This window comes from Lynx rufus, unplaced genomic scaffold (assembly GCF_022079265.1).
Source record: "Lynx rufus isolate CCGP_SWC_20201006 ecotype Redwood Valley unplaced genomic scaffold, mLynRuf1.p SCAF_3, whole genome shotgun sequence".
NCBI classification, from domain to species: Eukaryota; Metazoa; Chordata; class Mammalia; order Carnivora; family Felidae; genus Lynx; species Lynx rufus.
Genome location: NW_025814845.1, coordinates 121,677,018 through 121,698,254, shown reverse-complemented (window position 1 = coordinate 121,698,254; position 21,237 = coordinate 121,677,018). Strand labels below are relative to the sequence as shown.

General features: G+C 43.6%; 1 protein-coding gene across 1 annotated transcript; it reads right to left on the bottom strand.

Annotated features, from left to right (window-relative positions):
- Nucleotides 1-853: 853 nt before the first annotated feature.
- On the bottom strand, nt 854-12,062 carry REELD1 (reeler domain containing 1). The gene is made up of 6 exons (XM_047090666.1): nt 11,855-12,062; nt 8,385-8,607; nt 6,141-6,304; nt 2,863-3,175; nt 2,276-2,339; nt 854-1,462 (listed from the first exon to the last, which is right to left on the bottom strand). Exons 1-6 carry the CDS (start codon nt 12,060-12,062, stop codon nt 854-856), a joined length of 1,581 nt encoding a protein of 526 aa, XP_046946622.1.
- Nucleotides 12,063-21,237: the final 9,175 nt, after the last annotated feature.

The following is a 21,237-nucleotide window of genomic DNA, read 5'->3' as shown; positions in this document are numbered from 1 at the left end:
CTGAAAAGATGAGTAGAGGCTCTTCTTCAAACTGTGGGATCATCAGTTTTTTTCAGCCTGACCTTTGGCAAAAGGCAATATGTTTGCTAGCTGTTAGGATTCATAAGCCTCCCATCAAGTGTAAATGGATGGGAAGTCTCAGATCCATTTACACCTGATGAAGAGGCGTGCTTACCCCACTCTGGTGTTTATGCAGCATGTATACGTTTTCCCACAGATGTGTTCAGTCGAGCTCTCTCAAACTCTCCTTGCTTCAGATCAATTTCCAAGGGGATTTGCCAGGCTTCTGAGTTTCCAAGAAGACTGAATACCCTTGCACTCACCTAGTCAACCGAAGCAGAGCCAGTGTTGAAAATGAAACTTCTTCTGGGGTGGTTTGGAGAGGCAGAGTGAGGGCCACGGTTCTTTTTCTTGCAAGAGACACAACCCCAACATTACTTTTTTTTTTTTTTCAAAGAGTTGGAAGGGATGAGGCTGACATACTGAGGAGGGACAGAATTTCTATTTCTGCAGGTTCCTTAAGGCAACAGAGGAAGCTTGGCGGCCACAGGAGTCTAGTTAATGAGCAGGTTATACAATATTCATTGTGTGGAGTTTAACTCTTCAAACAGAACGTCTAATTGTGAAAAGAAAAAAAAAGCAGCTAAATTACAGATGTTAAGACAACAAAGCTCGGGCAGAACTCCCTCTGTTGATAAAACGGTCTGCTCACAGCTTCCTCCACTAACTGCTCACTGATGGGGGCACAGGGAGCCCCTGTCCTCATCAGCTATTCTCATTAGCTCTGTTCTGGCTGAGACACCGCAGGGTCTAGGGACAGCCACCCAGAGGCCTGCCTAGTACCACGATCTTCTCAGAGGACTGTTTTCTCACTACCCACAGAGGAAGTGATCCAGTTGTATTCCACTTCAACTGAAACAAAACTGTTCTCCCCGATCTTCCTGACATGCACAGTCTCGCCTCCGTCGCTGCTGGTAATAGCATCCCCAGCAGGCTCACTGAAGGATACTTCCGTCTGAGTGTGGCAATATTGGGCATGCAGGTAGCGAAGGCCAGCAGCCAGGGCCATGCCCAAGGTGGCTGAAAGGCAAAGCAGGATTCCCAGCTGGGAAGTCCTGAGCTGGAGCCCCGAAGGGGCACCATGTCCCTCTTGCTCAACCTCAGGCCTTGGGTTGGGCTTCCTGGGGTATCCCCCTCTGCCCCTTCCATTTCCCTCCCCCACTCTGGGCTCCTTGTACTTCGACTGAGGTAAGAAGCTGGCAGAAGGCCTAGATGCCTCTAACTGGCTGCCTGCAGCAGGTGGCCTAGAAGTGGCAGAAGTGTGGAAGACAGGGGTTGAGGTGGCTGCCCTAGCCTCACTCCCAGTGAATGCTTCAGAGGACCAGAAATGCCGAGGATAGGTAAGATGGACAGTGGGCAGACGGGACCTCATCACAGTCCTATTAGAGGATTCCATCTTGTCCTAGAAAAGCAAAGGGAAAAAAAAGAAGTCAAAGGATCTAGTCTTCTTCCAAGCTGCCACTAAACTTCCCAATTAATTTGGGATCCTTAAAGAAGCCCAGGCAGCAGCTGAAAACCCAAGCTTGTGCCTGGTCCCAAAAGAGCTCAGAATAAAATGCCCAAGTAGATAGATATGCCCTTGTGGTTGATGGGGATGAGGTAGCTAATGGTAACCCCACAAAGAGAGCATAGAGGCCAGTTACAAGAATAAACTTAGGATCCTTTAAGAGGTTTCCAGACCAATTTGGGTGATTATCATCTCCAATGGCAGAAAGCTTTGACTGTCTTTTTATGCTAGGACCCATGAAAGAAGACATTTAATCTTGCTGTAGGTTCCAATAAATTTGAGTAGGAATATTATACCATGTTTTATTTTGTGTTCCTTTTAAGACTTCAAAGGAATAGTAAATCAGTGGGCATGTATATTTTATATCACCCATTGATCTAACCTCTGGAACCATATGTGGTGTTTTCAGGCCAATGTTATAAAGTGGGGGTGGAGAGGTGGAAAGACAAGAATTATTAACTGAGGCTAAGTGGGAAAACAAATAACTAAAACTATCAATTTCTACAATTGTCAATAACTTCAGAGACACTGTGTATAACAGAAAGGCTGGTATTGATTGGTAAAAAGATGCTGAATATATATCATACCCTTGAGTCCTTCTCTCAAATTTTGGCTACTAGTGTAATAGCTTTGCTTTCCCAGCCTGGAACTTCCCACACTGGGATCAAAATATCAGCCTCATCAACCATGCACAACCAGGGCTATTACCTGTTCATCCCTATCCGAGGGCAGGCAAGTTTCCAATGAACCAAAGCTTGGATCATCCTGAGTCCTAAAGAGAAGGACAGAGGGCTGAGAAGCGGTCACTAAGTATATGGATCAAAAAGCAGCATTTCCTACCATTGCTATGTATGCTGGTAAAATCAGATTTCTTTGGAAAGACTTCTGAGTTTGGAGCTGAGGGCTGAAGAGGAAAAGGAGAGGGGATGGGGAAGAGGCTAGTGAGGATAGCAACAAAGACTCACTGAATGCTTTTATTTATTTTACATAAAATATGTATTTATATATTATAAATTTACATATCTAAGCTATAAAATGTATATTTGTATCTTATTTTATTTATAGCAGCATCTCAGGGATCTCACCCTGGCCAGGAGAATACAGTTTCCCTAGGTGATTTTCATACCCAGTCCTTTTGACCAGTAGCCCTTCTACAATCAGGGTTTCTTGTGCACTTAAGAATAAATATGGTGAGGTCTTTTCTGTCAGACACCAAGAAATGTATGTTTTCTCAGCATCCCACTGTTTGGCCTCATCCTACCACCTTACTGAATGGTCCACCCCTGATCCATTACCTGAAGTAGGTGCTAGGGCTGGAAGCAATGCCCTCTGAGGAGAATCTCCCAGGAGCCATGAGTCTCTCCAGCCCACGGACATCCAAGGATGGTTCTAGGGTTGGGCTGCTGTCCCCTCTGGGTTGCTGGCCATTGCTGATTGCAGTAGCTGTGTGTGAAGATGATTGCAACAGAGTCTCTGTGCCCCCAGGAAATTCCATCACCGAAAAACTGGCAGGAGAAGAATCTAAGCTGTTCTCCTCTGTAGCTCTAGTTAGGGCAACAGCAAAGATGTCTGCACGTTGCTGGGGAAGAGTGGTGGGGGGACTGGGAGCTAAGCAGAGATCCAAAGACACCACAAAAGAGAGTGAGAGCATTTTCCTCATACTGATTAGAATAAACAACTATGATAATGGGGCAAATACTAGAGACCAAGGTACCTTGGGGACAAAAAATTAAGTTTGGACCACTCAAAAATATCAACGAAGCGATCATCTGCCCAGTAATATAAGCCCCTGGCCAAGTGGCAAAGGACTCGATTTCTAACATTTTTATAAATAGTAAGCCTCTGGTCCTCTGGACCTGTACATTCTTAACAGTCATCACTCAAGGAATATAGAAACCACTATGACCACTGTTGTTTTTTTTTCCTTACCTCTACCCAAAACTGCTTCTAGCTAGGAAAAAAAAAAAAATCAGAATTCCACAAATCAAAGATTTTTAAAAGCCCTCAATCTTTCTTGCCATAGTATTAAGAGGAAACGATAACCTGGTGATGATAATGACTTGAGCCTGTGCCATGGGCAGAGATGAGATCACTGCCCCTGCCCTGCTCTCCGCCATCTCATTTCCTATCCATGACTAGCCAACACGACGGCCCAGAGCATTAGAAATAAAAATTAGAAACAGCGCAGCAAGTAAGCAAGACCAGTTTTAGAGTCAGATTATTGTCTGGGTTCAATTCCCCACTCTGCTACCTCCTGGTTTGGGGCAAGTCCTCCCAGAGCATCAGTTTCTTCTGTTGCAAAATGGTACCAATAATGGTACCTAGAGCATAGGGCTGCTGAGGAGTGAAAATCACTGATGTAGAATCATGGAACACAGGGCCTGGCACAGGTGCAAGGCACCCTGAGGGCTTACCATGATAACTGTTAGGATGCCAAGGATGGTGTTTGCAAAAAACAAAAACAAAACAAAAACACATTAGCTGAGGTTTCTCTGGCCAGGGTTCTAACTGGATTGGAATGCTTTTTTTTTTTTTTTCTTTTTGTGCCACTCTTATCCAAAGCCTTCATCACTCAGAAACATTGAGGATGAAGTGAAAAGCAAGGAAGCCTAACAGACATACGGAACGTGGCAAAAGTTGACAGTTTTAGATTCTTGCCTGAACTCTAAAGGCATTCGGCCATTTCCCGCAGATTCATTGTGTGACGGGCATTCCTGCGAAGCCTGGGGATACAGAAATGCTGCATGGTAGCAACTGTTGGTTCTGAACTCAAAATCTAGGAGGAGAGACTCTTAGATGCCCGACCTTATCAATTACAGTGTGATGAGAGCTTAAAAACCAGAATTAAGAAGACAATTACATTTGCCTCCCCAGACGTACGGGGAAAGTTTCACAAAGAAGATATTTGAACCTCCCCTTGAAAGATAAACAGATTACCAGGAGGAAGAGCCCGGTTTGAGGAAATGTCTGAAGGCAAAACATGAAGATCGGGCCCTGAAGTGTTCTGAGGGTCTATTGGGAACTAAGTTTGGGAAATACAATATACCATCTTCCTAATGCGAAAATTCATAATTTGTAATTTGCCTACTGCAGTCTCTCACAGTTAAGAAATCTATTTCACTTTGCTAAATGACACCCCTACCCCTCTCCCATCTCAATGCACAGGCACACACACACACACACACACACACACGACTTTTTCCTTTGGGAAACACTGGGATCTGTGTAGAGAAATGGGCAGGAAAACAGGCTAGGCCAGAAGGTGAGGAATGTGTGCAGTGTAATAAGGAGTTTACCCTTAGCTGCTCAGATGGGAGTCTGCCGCCGGCCCCCCCAAGGGACAAGGTTCCCAGTAACATCCTAAGACAGGCTGCAGGGCCAACATGATGCAACTTCCTGACACCTCACTTTTACTCATCTTCATATTAAAACAAACATGCTTGGGATTAAAATGCAACATTTGCATGATATATAAAATAAAACATGAGACTTCAAACACACATTGAGTTTGCAGGGTCTTCTTTAGGCCACGCTGCCAGACCCTGAGATCTTAATCTGTCTGCTTTTAGGAGTAGCTTGCTGGGAACGTTGGAGGAGTGTGCTGGGCAGTAGGGAGAGTGGCCCAGGGTGAGCTCTGTGCCTGGGTCTGCCAGACCGAGCAACGTCAGACACCATCATGTTGGCCAAAAACAAAGGACGGAATAAAGCAAAGTGGGATCGTGAGGATTACAGATTGGATCTTCTGTGCAGGTGGCTGGATGAATTTAAGAGTGCATCCATTTGGAGCACTTAACTAGAAATAAATAATGGAAATGAGTTTCGTATCACCAGGAATTTTCAGATGACCACTTTATTCTCTGGCTGGTTAATTTTTTGTTTGTTTGTTTTATTTTTTAAGTAGGCTCCACACCCATTGTGGGGCTTGACCTCATGACCCCGAGGCCAAGAGTTGCATGCTCTACCGACTAAGCCAACCAGATGCCCCTGCTTTGTTTCATTTCGTTTTGTTTCAGAAGTTCACAGGCCAATGGAGTCTCAAGTTATGTGGTGAGCCAAGAAAAAGTCCATTGCCATCCAAACAGCCTCTCATTCCTGATTCCCTTTTCCAACCCAGGCTGCAAAGAGCCAGCTACCTACCATGGAAAGTAACAATTAAAGCTGGATGAGGTTTTATACAAAAAGAAGAAAAGATCATCTCTTTCTTGTGCTCCCTGTGTAGCTCCAGGGGTTTGAAGGAAACTGCTGAGACACCGTGATGACCAGTAGGTGCGGGGGTAGAGGGAGGTAGGTGCTGTTCTTTGGCTCTGTAGCAGAATCTAACTGTCCACCCCAGGGCCCACTTTGATTTGGGAGGTTGAACCACACAAAGTCTGTTTGCCACAACAAACAGCACAGGCAAGTGTCCCCTCCCAACTGAGGCTGTGTCCCCGAGAACTGCAGCAGCCGGTGGAGGCAGGTGTTTATTGCTTGTGTTGCCAGAACCGGGACCAGCGGCCATAATTTCTAAGTGAAAATAGATAGCTATAAAAATAATGATGCCAATCAGGTTTCTGAGTCCCATGGCAAGCTGTACCTGGGGCGATTCCTTCCGTTCCCTCTGGCCTCCACCCAGGGGTTGGCATCGGTGAGCTGGGCTGCACGGGGCCATCACGATGGGCTCTGCTGCGTGTCTGTTGAGACATCACAGGGGATTCAATCCTCTCCCAGTAAACGAAATACGACTGGACCACTGATAAACTGTGGAAAAAGAAAGCAAAATGATTCGAGGATTTAGTTTCCCTTAAATAATACCTGAAGAAGAATAAAAGTCTAAATGAATAGAAAAACTGAAGAGATGATTGTATTGTCCTTTGGGTGACTCCACTCTATTTAGAAATAAAAGCTCGGGGTGCCTGGGGTGGCTCAGCCGGCTAAGCGTCTGACTTCAGCCTTGGCAATGATCTTGCGATTTGTGAGTTCAAGCCCCACATTGGGCTCTGTGCTGAGAGCTCAGAGTCTGGAGCCTGCTTTGGGTTCTGTGTCTCCCTCTCTCTCTGCCCCTCTCCTGCTCACACTGTCTCTCTCTGTCTCTCCAAAATAAATAAATGTTAAAAATTTTTTTTAAAAAACCCAAAACTCAACAGCAGCAAATAATTAACACAGGAAAGGATATGTATAAATCAATGACCCTCCTGAATAAATATAGTCATTAAAAACCTCATTTTGACAAAAAGGTGTCTTCTTAAACTGTTTAGACTCAAAAGTTTCCATTTTCAACTTTATTATTAGCCATTCCTGTTCTATTGTTAATTGAATTACTCTGTTAATTGAAACTTTCATAATTCTGTTGTACAATTGTATGGTTCCATTGTAATTGTAGATTCCATTAAACATTAGAGATACATCATTGGTACTCTAATATTTTGAATACTTATGGCTTTCTTTTGTGAAAATCACCTTCACAGTTTTTCATTTATTCTCCCCAAAATTTCACTGAGGTAGGGATTATTGGCTACTAGCATTTTTCTCATTTTAAATATTCAGAAGGCAGTTATAAAAATGTGATTAATTTAGTTGAGGCCACCCAAAGTGTTAGGGTACAAGTAAGAGTCATGGCTCAGGCCTCATGCACATTGTCACTTCTAGCATGGGAAAGGATCCGGGAGGTGAGCCAACACAGGGTGACTTTGGGAGAGGCTTCTGATCAAGTGCCTTTACTGTCAAATGGAAATAATAGTTCCTAAACTATTTACTATGTAGCACTGAGCAGCTATGATGGCAAATCTGGAAATGGAGGTGATTTGAGAAATAAAAGCAACCCACACATTTAAGGACTCTAAATCACACACATTCCCTTGCATTGGATCAGAACCAAAGCCCCAGGCAGAAGCTGGGTTGCACCAACAGTCAAGTGGATGGATACTGGCCTTCCCGAATGGGCAAAATCATTATGGCACAGGGTTTTCTTCCTAGCTGTCCTGTCTGTTGACTTAGTCCACCAGGAAATGATGGAAAAGGGTCACTGTGGGGACAGGGGGCAGGCAGTGGTGCTCATATTTCATTGTTCCCAGTGCCAAAGGCAAAATCTGGAGGGGAAGACAACATGGAGTCTGGATGCCTCCACCTTCAGGCACAGCCTCCCCCTTATATATATATAAGCCTCCTATATATATATATGGGTGTGGGGGAAAGAAACTGAGGAGCACATACCCTTTCCCAAGAGTTAAAAAAAAAAAAATCTCTTTCTTGGTAAACATAAGTGTCTGAAAAGAATAGCAAAGCAAGTGTCTCATTTTGAGTAATGATGTATAAATGGAGTTTGCTGTTGCCGGGAACCATTGTAAGCATTTTGCCTATATTGGCTCTTTCATCCCTATACAAACCCTTGAGGTATGTGCTGTCATTATTATGCCCGTTTGCTAGACCATAGGCAAGGCAAGGAGACCTCAGTGGCTTTCTCTGGGCCCAGGGAAGTGTCTACTTGTCTGTATGCCTCAGCCTCTGTCTTTCTCAGTTTTCCCCACTCTCCCACTGGCCCTTCTTTTGTTGTCTGGCCATTATTTCCTGGAGAGGTCGGCCAAGATGCATCTGTGCCCAGAGAGGAAGGGAAATCACGTACTCCTGAGCCATGGATAACGACAAAGTGGGAAGATGGGGGTAAGTTCCTTGTTGGCTAGCCTCTGCATAGGCTGTCTAGTTGGGGCAGTCCTCATGACCCTGTCCTTGTCATTAGGTGGCTGGAGTAGGGGACAAAGCATGAAGGAAAGGAGAGGAGAGGCCCCCTCTCTTCGAAGTGTAAGGCTCCATTACTAAGAAGCAACACTTAACTCACTCTTACAGGAATCTAATATCCCCCACAGGCTGGGCAGGAGCCTGCCACTCGAAGGCCAGGTTTCTCTTCCGGGACTTGTCAGAGTGGGTGACTGTGTCAGCCTCTTGAAAACAAGCCATCGGTTTGGAATGAGGAGGGATGGAAACAAAAGTGCCAGCTATTTGATGATCAGAGACTCTTCGAGCCTGTAGTAGAAATCCCATGAAATCCCGACTGCTTCTCACGGTCACTGCAACGGAACACATCCATTCAGGGTGAGCACTCTTCACGTGTGGTTCCATTTGGTGATTTTTATGGGTATTGTCAAAACTAAAAGCTTAAGACAAGCCCTCAGAGAGTAAACAATTCATTGAGGGGAGTTGAAGTGTTCTTTCATGCCCAAAATAAATTTGATTTAGATCAAAGTTATGTAAAAATGAAATACATAACACTAAAAAAAAATTAAAAATAAAGAGCAGGGAGCACCTGGGAGGCTCAGTCGTTATGCATCTGACTTAGGCTCAGGTCATGATCTCACAATTCCTGAGTTTGAGCCCCATGTGGGGCTCTCTGCTGACAGCTGGGAGCCTGGAGCCTGCTTCAGATTCTGTGTCTCCCTCTCTCTACCCCTTCCCCTCTCTCTCTCTCTCTGTCTCTCTCTCTCTCTCTCTCAAAAATAAATAAACATTTTTTTTAATTTTTTTTAACGTTTACTTATTTTTGAGACAGAGAGAGACAGAGCATGAACGGGGGTGGGTCAGAGAGAGAGGGAGACACAGAATCAGAAACAGGCTCCAGGCTCTGAGCTGTCTGTCAGCACAGAGCCCGACGTGGGGCTCGAACTCACCGACCGTGAGATCATGACCTGAGCCGAAGTCGGCCGCCCAACCGACTGAGCCACCCAGGTGCCCCAATAAACATAATTAAAAAAAAAAAAAAAAAGAAATAGAAAAAACTAGGAAAAATGTGGTTTGTAAAAATATTGTAGTTTGGAATGCCTGAGAAAAACCCAGTTGCCAGAAAGAAAAAGATGGTTTAAAAAATTATGAACATAGGAGAAATCAGAAGACAAAGTATAAACTATGAAAAGTATTTGTAAAGATACAAAACAGGCAAATACAAAGAGGATTAGTGAATCAATAAAAAGATGACCAGCCTTAAATTTAGCAAAGGACACAAACAGAAAACAAAGCAAGGTCAATCGTGATTTAGAAAATAATTATCAATGAGGCACTATTTTAAACATACCACGTTCACAAATTTTAAAATGTGTAATTATAACCATTATTGACGGGACTGTGGAAAAACTAGGACACTCATTCACTACTGTTAGTACCATAAACCATCCAACTCTTCGAGGGGGCGGGTAACCTAATAATATTTTCCATATTTAAGATGCAGTTACCTCTGATACATGCTACAACATGGAAAGGCCTAGAAAACATTACAGTAAATGAAATTAGCTAGACACAAAATGAACATGTTGCATAATTCATTCATACGAGGTACCTGAACAGGTAAACTATCATAAAGGCAGAAAGATTATAGAGGTGACCAGGGTCTGGAAGATGGAGATTATTATTTAATGGCTACTGAGCTTCTGCTTGAGGTAATGAAAAAGTTCTGGAAATGGATAATGGTGATGGTTGTACAACATTGTGAAATTATGTCACTGAATGGTGTACTTCAATTAGAATGGCAAACGTTTTGTTACATATATTTTACCACACACAAAAAGCCCAGAAATGCAGTCTCCCTTTGATCTAGCAATTTCACTTGCAGGAATTTTTCTTACAGACATAAATAATATGGCAAGCTCGTTTGTAATTAAATGAGTTGCTATAATCATGGGTATAACTTTATAGGCTTGCTAAATGCAACTTAGTGTCTGCGATCATTTTATTTTCCATTGCAATTGAACTTTCATTAATAAACATTTGTACAATATTTAGTTATTATTTAAAACTAGGCACTGTACTAGGCATTGAGCATACATCCATGAACAGGACAACACGGTCCTTACCTTCAAGGAGCTCATGGATTAGTGTGGGGTCCCAGAAAAAAAAGAAAAGAAAAGAAAACAGGGTGATCCTAGCACAATAAAGTGGGATCCATGAAGTGTTCCCTCCAGCTCTTTATTATGTATGTTCTTTTACTTCCAATAACAATACAATCATTTTTCCTTCAGGTCACCTTTTATTAGAGTTTTGGGTGTCACAGTATTTTGGGTCACTTTTTACAGTTTTTTTTTTTTTTTTTTTTTTTACCATTTTCATTCCTTTAGCCACAGAACACAGGGGTGCTGATATATTGATCCCTTCATGCTGGTGCCTGGGTGCATACTGTGGTGATTGGAGCCCCAGAAAAGTTGCCCCCAGCCTTGAGTAGCCTCTTGCCTTTGCCCCAGCACGCACTACATGTATTATCATTTTCTAGCTGTGTTGTGATATGATAAAGTTTGGGAAGCTCTGTTAGAATAGCCTGTATTTCAGTTTGGGGAATATGTTGCTGTGGAGGGCCAATATTTTACTCACGTACTTTTTCCCCACACGTACCAATAGAGCAGAACGATTGGATAAAATGATATTTATAGAGTAAATTTTATTCTAATTTATTTCCCCTAATTGACATCAAAAGAATTAGCAAAATCAAAAGGGGGTAGAGCAAACACTGCTGATATGTTTGAGTTCACATGTGGTTGCACAGACGCTTTTCTGCCTACACTCTCAGCTACTGCTTCCAGTACCTGTAGATTTCTTCTCTGCTTTTTCTGCTGGGAGCTTGGTCCGAGGTAAGCAGGCATGACTCTGAAGTGTGTGTGTGTGTGTGTGTGTGTGTGGGAGTGTATATGCGTGGTGGGGACGCTACCCTCCACCCGTAAGTGCCCTGGTCCTTCCAACCTCCTGAGAGATGATTCAGAGGTGTGTTTTGTGTGGTTTCTTAGATGGTCTCCACTGGAATTGAGTCCCAGTTGTCCATGGCAGTGACCTGCCTAGTCTCGCACTTCTTACTGGTGTCTCTCTCTTCCCTGTCTCCCTTTCCTCATCTGTACTTCCTGGAATCATCGCCCAAATAAACTACCTTCACTCAAGTTCCTTCTCGGTTTTTGCAGGCACCTAAACTAAAATAGCAGGAAATACTCTTTTCACTCTGCAAATAACTTTCGTTTTAAATAAGGAGAAGCTAAAGTCTATTTCACACACGCACGCACGAACACACACGATACATGAAGTTTGTTTGGGGTAATTATACTTATCTTAGAAGGATGGATACTTTTTTATTGTAATGCTATTTGTGCCCGCTTGTAAAAATGAGTATCAATATAGAGATTATTTATGTGGTTTCCATGATACAAATAGTTCATACGTATCTTTGGCTCAATAATTGCTTTTTAGGATGAAGTCAAACTTTAGCCAAGAAAACACATGCTTGGGACAAGTACAACTTGGAATTTGTCACTAGGGCTTGGGGGTCTCTCAAAGCTCTCCCATACATACCTGGAACGATGTCTCCCGGTAAGTAGGAAGATCTGCTGGTGTGAATGGTGATGTGGTGTGTGCCGGGGTTCTGAGGCTGGGCTTGAAGGTGCTTGGGCTGCATGTCCTGACAGGCCACTGAGCCGGCACCATGAGAAAAGGCAGTTGAGCAGGAAGCCAGGCAGAGAGCTGCACAAGCCCAGCCTGTGAGGGCAGCGGGGACCCTCATCCTCCCCTTATCTTGCGTCACGAGAAGTAACAGCTTCAATCCGGATGTTATGTAAGAAAATAATATGACGTCGTTTTGAATGTGACTGATCTGAATCCACACTGCCTTTAACAGACCTGAATCCCACACTGCCTTTAAACCTGAGATAGCTTTAGTGCTGCCTCCCCAGATTTCAAGGGTTCAAGGTCAAGATCAAAAAGATGTGTAGAAAGTGTTTCATTTCTAAATATTTTTTTTAAGCCTGTCCTATAATTTTCTTACAAGACTAGACTGTTTCTTTTCAAAGGGAGGATTTGATTAAGTCAAGGAAATAAGACCAGAAAATATTTGTATCCTAATGTGAACTCTTTACAAGCTGTCTGATCTCCAAGGGCAGTGTGAGCTATAATACATTATTGCGGAAGTGAATCACCCAGTACTCCAATATGGTCAGGCCACATGGCATATGGTGGCTTGGGTTAGTATCTTATCTCTACACTTGTAAATTACAGAGCCGAATGTTACAAAATTTCTGCCAACATCTATTATTTAGAAGTAACTGTTAAATTTGCAACACTTTGATATCTTCTTGCCCTCCCTTCTGTTGACTGGCTTTAGTTATTTCACTACTTTTTCACAGAGAAGATGAGCAGAGAAAGTTACACCAAAGCAGATCCATTGTTAACTTTATTGGCAGGAAAAAAAAAAAAAAAAAAAAAGGACTCAGGAATAGAATCAAATGATTAGATAAAATAACATTTATAGAGTAAGTTTCATTTTTGTTTGCCAGCTCTAATGCCATCAACAGAAAGAATTAAAAATTGTGTAAAAAAGGAGTTCTCAGATGAGAATATTGTGAGAGATAGCAAATACGACAGGTTGAAAACTGCTCTCTGAATAAGCATTCAGAGGGCACCTCGGTGGCTCAGTGGGCTAAGCATCCAACTCTTGGTTTCAGCTCAGGTCATGATCTCACAGTTCATCAATTTGAGCCTTGCATCGGGCTCTGTGCTGACAGTGTGGGCCTGCTTGGGATTCTCTCTCCCCCCTCTTTCTGTCCCAACCCTGCTTGTGCTCACGCTGTCTCTCTCTCTCAAAATACATAAACTAAAAAAAAAAAAAAAAAAAAAAAATTAAAGAAAAAAACATTCAGAATGGTCAGGTATCTTTTAAAAGTAGGTTTTTTGAAATTGTTTATATACACAAGAATTTTCAAAGGGCAGCTAATACGTCGATCTAAGGAGCAGTACATGGCAACAACAGCCCCCTCTCTAATAAGCTAGTTTTAAAAGGTAAAAATAAAAGACTTAAAATTTAGTGAAAGTAGCTACAAATACGTGACCCCAAATAATTCGCACAATACCTTTCTCTACTAGGTTTGCCTTCCATGAGGCAAAAAAGTCAAAAACCTCTACACCACAAAGGACCATTCCTACAGTTTCCCAGACACATTAAGAAATAATGAACAATGAGCTGTAAAAGCATATTCTCAGTTGAGGGGACACACCTTTTTCATTTTCTTCCAGAAGGGCCACAAGGAAATGTCCCTTGAGCCTTTGTAGATGGCAGAAGGTGGTCTCCTCTCCCCAGGTCCGATCAAACACAGATGCCTACAGGGGAAGGGGGGAAGGGCACATCCCACAGACCACAGTCACAGCCTCAACTCCCACCCTCTCCTCCTTAAATCTTGAGATTTCTGCTTTCCCACCAGCACCTCGTCTACCTAACCCAGAAAGACATCCACTTACCTAGTATCACACTTTCCTTCAGCCTTGATGGAAAGGCTCCCCCCACTCAGAGTTGCAGGGATGCATCCTTTAAACAAGTCTTTTGTTCTCTCTTCTGTTTCTCCTCTAATGGGCAGGACAGCAGCTGTTACCGCTAATCCTCAGCATCCACAGGAGCTGTCCCTCAGAGTCCAGATCCAGCCTTAATCGCATTGGCTTTCTCTAAGATGGCACACACATACTCACGCACGGTTTCCACACCAACGTTGTTCGAGCCTGTGTGAAGAGCCAGAGAGAACTGGAACTGGTTTAGCTTATGACTGGCATTGGCATCCTCTACAGGAGTCGATGCGTTCGTCTTGGTTTCCCTCCCAAGGGGAGAATGACTGAATCAAGCAAATCTCAGTGTTCTCTGCTTCTTGAGTCACTGTGAGCTGAAGAAGTTATCCCTGGTAAAGCAGAGAGCCACGTGTGGTATAAAAAAGTACCACAAGAACACTCCCTCCCCTTTCAATGGCACTGGAATTCACAAATTTGCAGGCATATACGAATCTCCTGAGATGTTTGATAATCGCACAGAGCCTGTGGGTCAATGGTTCTCAAAGTGGGGCTCCCAGAGCACAACATCAGCATCATCTGGGAGTTGTAAGAATTGCAAATTCCTGGACCCCACTCCAGACTTACTGAATCAGAAACTCTGGAGGTGGGCTCCTGCACTCTGTGGTTCAGCAAGCCTTGCAGATGATTCCAATACAAGAGAAATTGCCGAACCGCTAATAGGAATACCCGAACACCAAATTTATGCTAGGCATTTATCTGGGAAAAAACAAAGATGAACTACATATTATCTCAGATCCATAAATACAGCAAAATGGAGGAGACTCAAAAGGCTACATGGTGTATGACTCTACTTATATAACATTATGAAAAAGACAAAAGTATAGGAACAGAAACAGGTCAGTGGTTTCCAGGGGCTGGGGTTGCAGGGAGGGCAGCACAAGGGAATCTGGGGGCCATGCAACTCTTCTGAACCTCTCGTGGTGGTAGTTACAAGCTGTACAAGCTGGTTAAAACTCAGACTGCACATCAAAACTGTACACAAAGAAAAACAGTATGTAAATACATTAAATAGAATAAACAAAAAACGGAGGGGACAGATATATACACGTAGCTATTAGGCAAATGATCATTGGGATATCACAGAGGATTTACATGCGATTAACTCCATGAGAGAAAAAAAAAAAAAAACCTCCATAGAAGTTACATTTAAGGGGCGCCTGGGTGGCACAGTCGGTTAAGCGTCCTACTTCAGCCAGGTCACGATCTCGCGGTCCGTGAGTTCGAGCCCCGCGTCAGGCTCTGGGCTGATGGCTCAGAGCCTGGAGCCTGTTTCCGATTCTGTGTCTCCCTCTTTCTCTGCCCCTCCCCCGTTCATGCTCTGTCTCTCTCTGTCCCAAAAATAAGTAAACGTTGAAAAAAAAAATTAAAAAAAAAAAGAAGTTACATTTAAATTGTACCTTAAATACCGATCAGAATTTTTTTTTTTCATGGCAATAAAGATTAGAGAACACTCTAGAATAAGAGGAATGTATTGAATACTTTTTACTCCATGTCCTGACTACAGCCCTTGTAAAATCTCCCTGTTCAAAGTGTGGTCCATAGACCAGGAGCATCAACATCACCCAAGAGCTTGTTAGAAATGCAGACTCCCAGCTCCACTCCCGCCCTCCTGCGGATCCACTGAGTTCATTTCTGCTTTTTAACAAGCTCCCCAGATGATTCATATGCACACTAAGGCCTAGAAGTACTGCTCTGGAGAATCTGCCCAGGTCTCAGCCCGTGGAAGAGCCCACACACACCACACAACAACCTCGCATGTCACCACGACTGATTAGCCAGAGATGGCCACCTTATCGGAGACCAGGAAACCCACTGATTGGGCAGCAACCAATCAGCTACCTTGAGAATTTGGACTTTTCAAGGAACACAGATCATTCAAGCTGAAAGGGTAAGACAAACTAGGGTTGGAATAGGGTGACAGGGCAAGTCACAACTGAATTTCATTCCTGACAGCTCTCTGAGGAGTTCTCCCTTACTGGAACTCATTTGAGGGGCTTTTTGTGTGTTTGCTTGTTTGTTTTCATTTTTCCACCTATGAAATTTGACTGTGGAGTCCTGAACAGGGCCTGGTGTGTTTGAGATGTTCTCGGAGAGAAGGTTGCAAGGGAGGAGGAAAGCATCCAAACTCTGAAGGGATTTTCATATCATAGTGAGGAGGTCAAACCATATCCAGTGAGAAAGAAAGGAGCTACTGTGGTTGTTTAAGCAGGAGAGTAGCAAGACAGGCAGCTGGAGTTCCACGAAGGCAGTTCTGGAAACATCCGGAGAGCCAGAGCCAGAGCTAGAGCCAGAGATTAGGGCTGTGGAGGAGCCTGCTGTATTGCAGGCCAGTAAGAAATGAGAGGGTGAGCAATGATGGTGCGGGGCCAGAGGGATGGGCTCAGGAGATCCTCTGGAAGTAGACTTGGTAGGGTGTGGTGACTGGCTGAATGTAGGGTGCCAAGAGAAAATTCTAGCATGGACCCTGTGGGGTGATATGGAGTAGGAGGCTCCAGAGACAGCAACGGCTGGACCATCAGGCCTAGTTTCCATTCCAGAAATCTTAAGGAAGTGAATGACTTAACGAGGAAAGCACTCATTCAGAGACTACAGTCCTATCCCTGTAATTTTAGGGGGTCTGCTTAGCTTGTCATGGCAAGTATGAATGAGGCAATTAACCTTATAACCACCAAAGGAAGTTGAGCTTCCTTGGCCTAGGCCTCTGGTATTCCCGATGCAGAGTGAAATCAAACTGAGTAAATCTGGCTCCTCTAAGCCTCTGTCCCAGCAGGAGGGAGGAAATCTCCATCTTTTGTTGAGTCATAAGGGAATCTGGTAGGCCTGGAATATTAGGGTGAAGGACTTCCATTGCTATTATCCTAGTTTTCTAAGCTCTTGTGGTCACTTAAAGGCTGTTCACTCACATGCTTCCCAGAAAAGAAGGGTTCAAGTCCAGCCAGGCTGAGGGGCTCCCTAGATGAACTGGGGGGCCTCTCTTCTCTGAAGTTCGGCCACCCCCTCCACTGGGTACTGCTACAAGCAGGGCAGATCCCTGCTACTATGAGGAGAGTGGTTAACCTCTTCACTCCCCACCTAGTCTCAGGACCAAAATCTCCCTGCTCTCCCTCCCCCTCCCTGGTCACCTGGCCTAGTCTACCCCCCCTTGGTGGAGGGGCAATCTACTGACACTTCTGCTTTGGTTCTGCAGCCCAAATTCTCCTGATGTGGAGGTCCTAAAAGGCCAGCTAGCAGGTTAGAGAGGGGATGGCAAAGAGGTAGAGCAAACGTAAATGGCTCAATAATAATCCTGCCACTTTCCCATGTAATACTTTTCCTTGGATACCAGGAGGACATCTTATCCTGGATGTGGCCCCCATTGCCATCACACCCCCAGCCTCCCCTGAGTCAGCAGCATGCTCTGCACCACTCCCTCCACAGAGCCGATTGGTACCAGAGCAGCCACCTGATGGTGGGGAGGCTCTCCTCCTCGGGCAGGGCTGAACCACATCCTCTCCTGAGAATCTCACAGAGAACATAGAAGGTTTCTCTATATCAGCACTGGCCAATAGAAACATAATGCAAGCATTCATAAGGGCACATGGACCCCAGTGTTTATAGCAGCACTTTCAACAAGAACCAAATCATGGAAAGAGCCCAAATGTCATCAACTGATGAATGGATAAAGAAGATGTGGTTTATATATACAATGGAATACTACTTGGCAATGAGAAAGAATGAAATCTTGCCATTTGCAACAACGTGGATGGAACTGGAGGGTATTATGCTGAGTGAAATAAGTCAGTCAGGGAAGGACAGATTATTATATGTTTTCACTCATCTGTGGAACTTGAGAAACTTAACAGAAGACTGCGGGGGAAGGGAAAGGGGAAAAAATAGTTTCAGAGAGAGACAAATCCATAAGAGACTCTCAAATATAGAGAACAAACTGAAGGTTGATGGGGGCAGGGGAGTGGAGAAAATGTGTGACGGGCATTGAGGAGGACACTTGTTGGGATGAGCACTGGGTGTTGTATGTAAGCGATGGACCACAGGAATCTACCCCTGAAACCAAGAGCACACTTTACACACTGTACATTAGCCAATTGGACAATAAATTATATTTTTTAAAAAAAAGAAACATAATTCAAGCCACATATGTAATTTAAATTCTTCTAATTGTCATTTTAAAAACTGTTTGTTTATTTTGAGAGAGAGAGAGAGAGAGAGAGAGAGAGAGAGAGAGAAAGTCACAAGCAGGGGAGGGGCAGAGAGAGAGGGAGAGAGAGAATCCCAAGCAGGCTCTGCAGACGTGGGACTCAATCCCATGAACCATGAGATCATGAACTGAGCCGAGATCAAGAGTCAGACTCTTAACCGACTGGGCCACCCAGGCACCCCTCTAATTATCTTTTTTTTTAAGTAAAGAAACAAGTGCAATTTATTCTAATAATACTTTGATCTAACTCATTATTTTGAAAACATTATCATTTCGCATGCAATCACATAAAAAAGCATTAGCAAGGTATTTTGCTTTCTTTTTGCACAGTATTTGCTACGCAGTATATATTTTACACTTCCAGCATATCTCAGTCCAGACTACCCACATTTAAAATACTCAGGAAACAAAAAAGAAAAAGAAAAGAAAGTACTCAGAAACCGTAGCTTCTGAGTTGCTACCATATTGGGCAGCACAGGTTGAAACCAAGGAAGGTGGTTGAGCAAAGAGGTCATGATGTGGGGTCAGGCTATGTCGTACCACGAGCAAGACAGGTAAGAAGAAGCAGTGCAGCTGAGGGGAAACAATAGTAAACACAAATAATAACACGTTTACACGGTGATTATGTAGTACAGGCATTGGTCTACTAAACTGGTTAGTTAGTTAATTCCCTCATTAATACTCACAATGACACTATGAGGTCCATCTCATTATCATCCCGTTTTAGAGGTGGGGAAAAGGAGTCACAGCATTTACACAACTTGTCAAAGATCGCACAGCTTTCAGGCTGTGGTAGATAGGGCTCCTTATCACAGCTTTGCCACCCACTACCTCTGGAACCTGATCTACAAAATAAAGATAACTGTAATTCTTGTACCCGTATCCCAAAGTTTCTCCTGAAGTTTCACCGAAGAATAAATAATAAGCAGTTAGCCCTTAGCATGGGAAGGGCTTAAAACACATTGTGTTTGGGGAAACAGAAGCTGGCAGAGCTATGGAGATAACAGAGCCTATGCAGAGAGGAGGGGCCCCTGTGCCATGTGGCCCCTGACAGGTGAGAGAGAGAGAGAGTGATCACGAGAGAGCAAGAGGGAAAACAAGGACCAAAGCAGGAGCAAGACAGAGCTCATCCCAGGCTCCTCTGGAGTCCAATCCCCATTCCAGCATGAAGAAAACCAAGCTGTGTACGCCGGAAAAGTGAGAAAACACTGGGTTTTTGCTTGAATCTGCTCCAGTCGTTTCGCACTAGCAATTTAGCTGCACCTGATATATTAACATGACTAAATCCTTACATTAACATCCCATGGCCCTGAGTAGAATGATTATATTAGGAAATACGGGATCAGTCTCCTGGTGGGTTCTACGGTTACAAATTAGAAGCTTGTCCTTCTGCAAATCACTTAACTTCTCTGGGTCACCTCAGGTATAAAATAAGAGGCTTGAATTAAATAATCTCTTAGATTTCTTCCAGGTTGAGAATTACACATATTTTGAAAGTTTTATTTTAGCCATAAAGGTAGAAGAATGAGGTACTCTGAGAACACCTTGAGATGACGCGGTATGGCACATAATTACGGACTGGCATATAAACACTACCTGCACGGACATGATCCTGCGTCACTACTGGTTTAGGAGTCAGCCTTAAAACGGTTTTGGCAAATGCCCATTGGGTCCTCAGAAAGGAGGGACCAGCGGGGCAACAGAGCTCACTATGCCAGTCCTGCCTCCGGGACCTTAACTCCAGCCGACAGGTGGACATTCTGTCAGGCTCAGTCTCTAGAAATAGAGCCAGTGCCTTCGGTCACTCATAAATTCATGCCCTGGTCATGAATTTCCATTGAAATGGACTGGTGTTTTTACATAGATATTGGCTATTCTAGTGTCATTATTGTAGTGAGCATTTTAATATTTACCTAGATAATTTTTTTAAGCCTACAGATTTCTGGAGTGCTGGGACAACGTGTGTAAGAAAAGAGAAAGATTCTCATTTTCTTCAAACTCTACTTTAATTTACTTAAGAAATGGGGACTCAATGGGCATTTCTGTACATTTAGCAGGCTTGGTGACTTTTGCTTCACTCTCCAGACTATGGTTCACTTTGTTCCATTAAAAAAAAAAAAAAAAAAAAAAAGGATGGCATAGTGCTCCTTTTTCTAACCAATTATCCTCTCCTCCATTCTCCCTATTAAAGAACAATACAGACAAAGAGGCCATTAAAGCTAATCGCTATTTGAATGCTTATTATTTGCAAAGCAATACCTAAGACCATCTGTGATGCAACAAAGAATCAGCAGGATCTCTTCTCACTTCTAGAAGGTTAATGTTTTACTGGGGGTGAGGCAGTAAGATGGAGAAGAAAGAGCTCTGGAGGCAGACAGCCAGTTTTGTCACCTTAGGTTAATTAATGTTGGTGAGCTTCATGTCTCCCATCTGTACAATGGGCACACTGTTAGATTCCTCACAAGAATGTTGCAAGGACCAGATGTGCTAGCACAGGGATGCACAAAGTGCAAGCTGTTGTCGGAAAGGAGATAAAGCCAGGCTACCAGAACTTAGAGCAGAGAGGGGTAGTTCAACTAGAAGCAAGAAGAGATGGTTGCTCTTAGAGGTGAGGTGGGGTTTGGATAGAGAGGGGTAACAGAACATTCCAAGCAGGAAGGATAGCTTGAAGAAAGGTATTGAAAGTGGAAGGGGCAGATGGGATGGTATTTGTGGTCATTATCCAGAAATAGAATAAGGGGCACCTGATATAGGGTGATAGAGACAGAGATGTTGACGAGAGTAGATGGAAGCAAAAGGAAGAATCAGAAAGATTTAGAGATTGTTTGTACGGAGGCCAAAGAGGTTTAAAAATAAGAAAGAAAAAAGATCGGTATTTAGAAAGCCTGAGCGAATGATATAACTGACATCCACCTGATGAAAGAGGGAAGTTTATGGTGGTCAATTTTAGATATGCTGAGGATGCCCTCAGCACTCATTTACTTCTTCAGCCAGCCTTTAAGTAAATGCCTATCAAGTGCAGGCCATGTGCGCGGGGCTGGGGATATGAAGATGAGTAACACAGAGTGTCAGACGGGCTGACAATGGAGACTAAGGTGTCAGCAGATAATCACAGAACAATGGGATAAACGATTACGGGAGAGATGATCACATA

Bases quoted from the DNA above. Each gene is read 5' to 3' on its own strand.
- REELD1 (XM_047090666.1), bottom strand. From the start codon at position 12,062: ATGAGGGTCCCCGCTGCCCTCACAGGCTGGGCTTGTGCAGCTCTCTGC. The intron at 2,340-2,862 runs GTAATGGATCAG...CCTTCTCTTTAG, and splicing joins AGCCCTAGCACCTACTTCAG to GACTCAGGATGATCCAAGCT. The intron at 1,463-2,275 runs GTAATAGCCCTG...TTGCTTTTCTAG, and splicing joins CCTCGGATAGGGATGAACAG to GACAAGATGGAATCCTCTAA.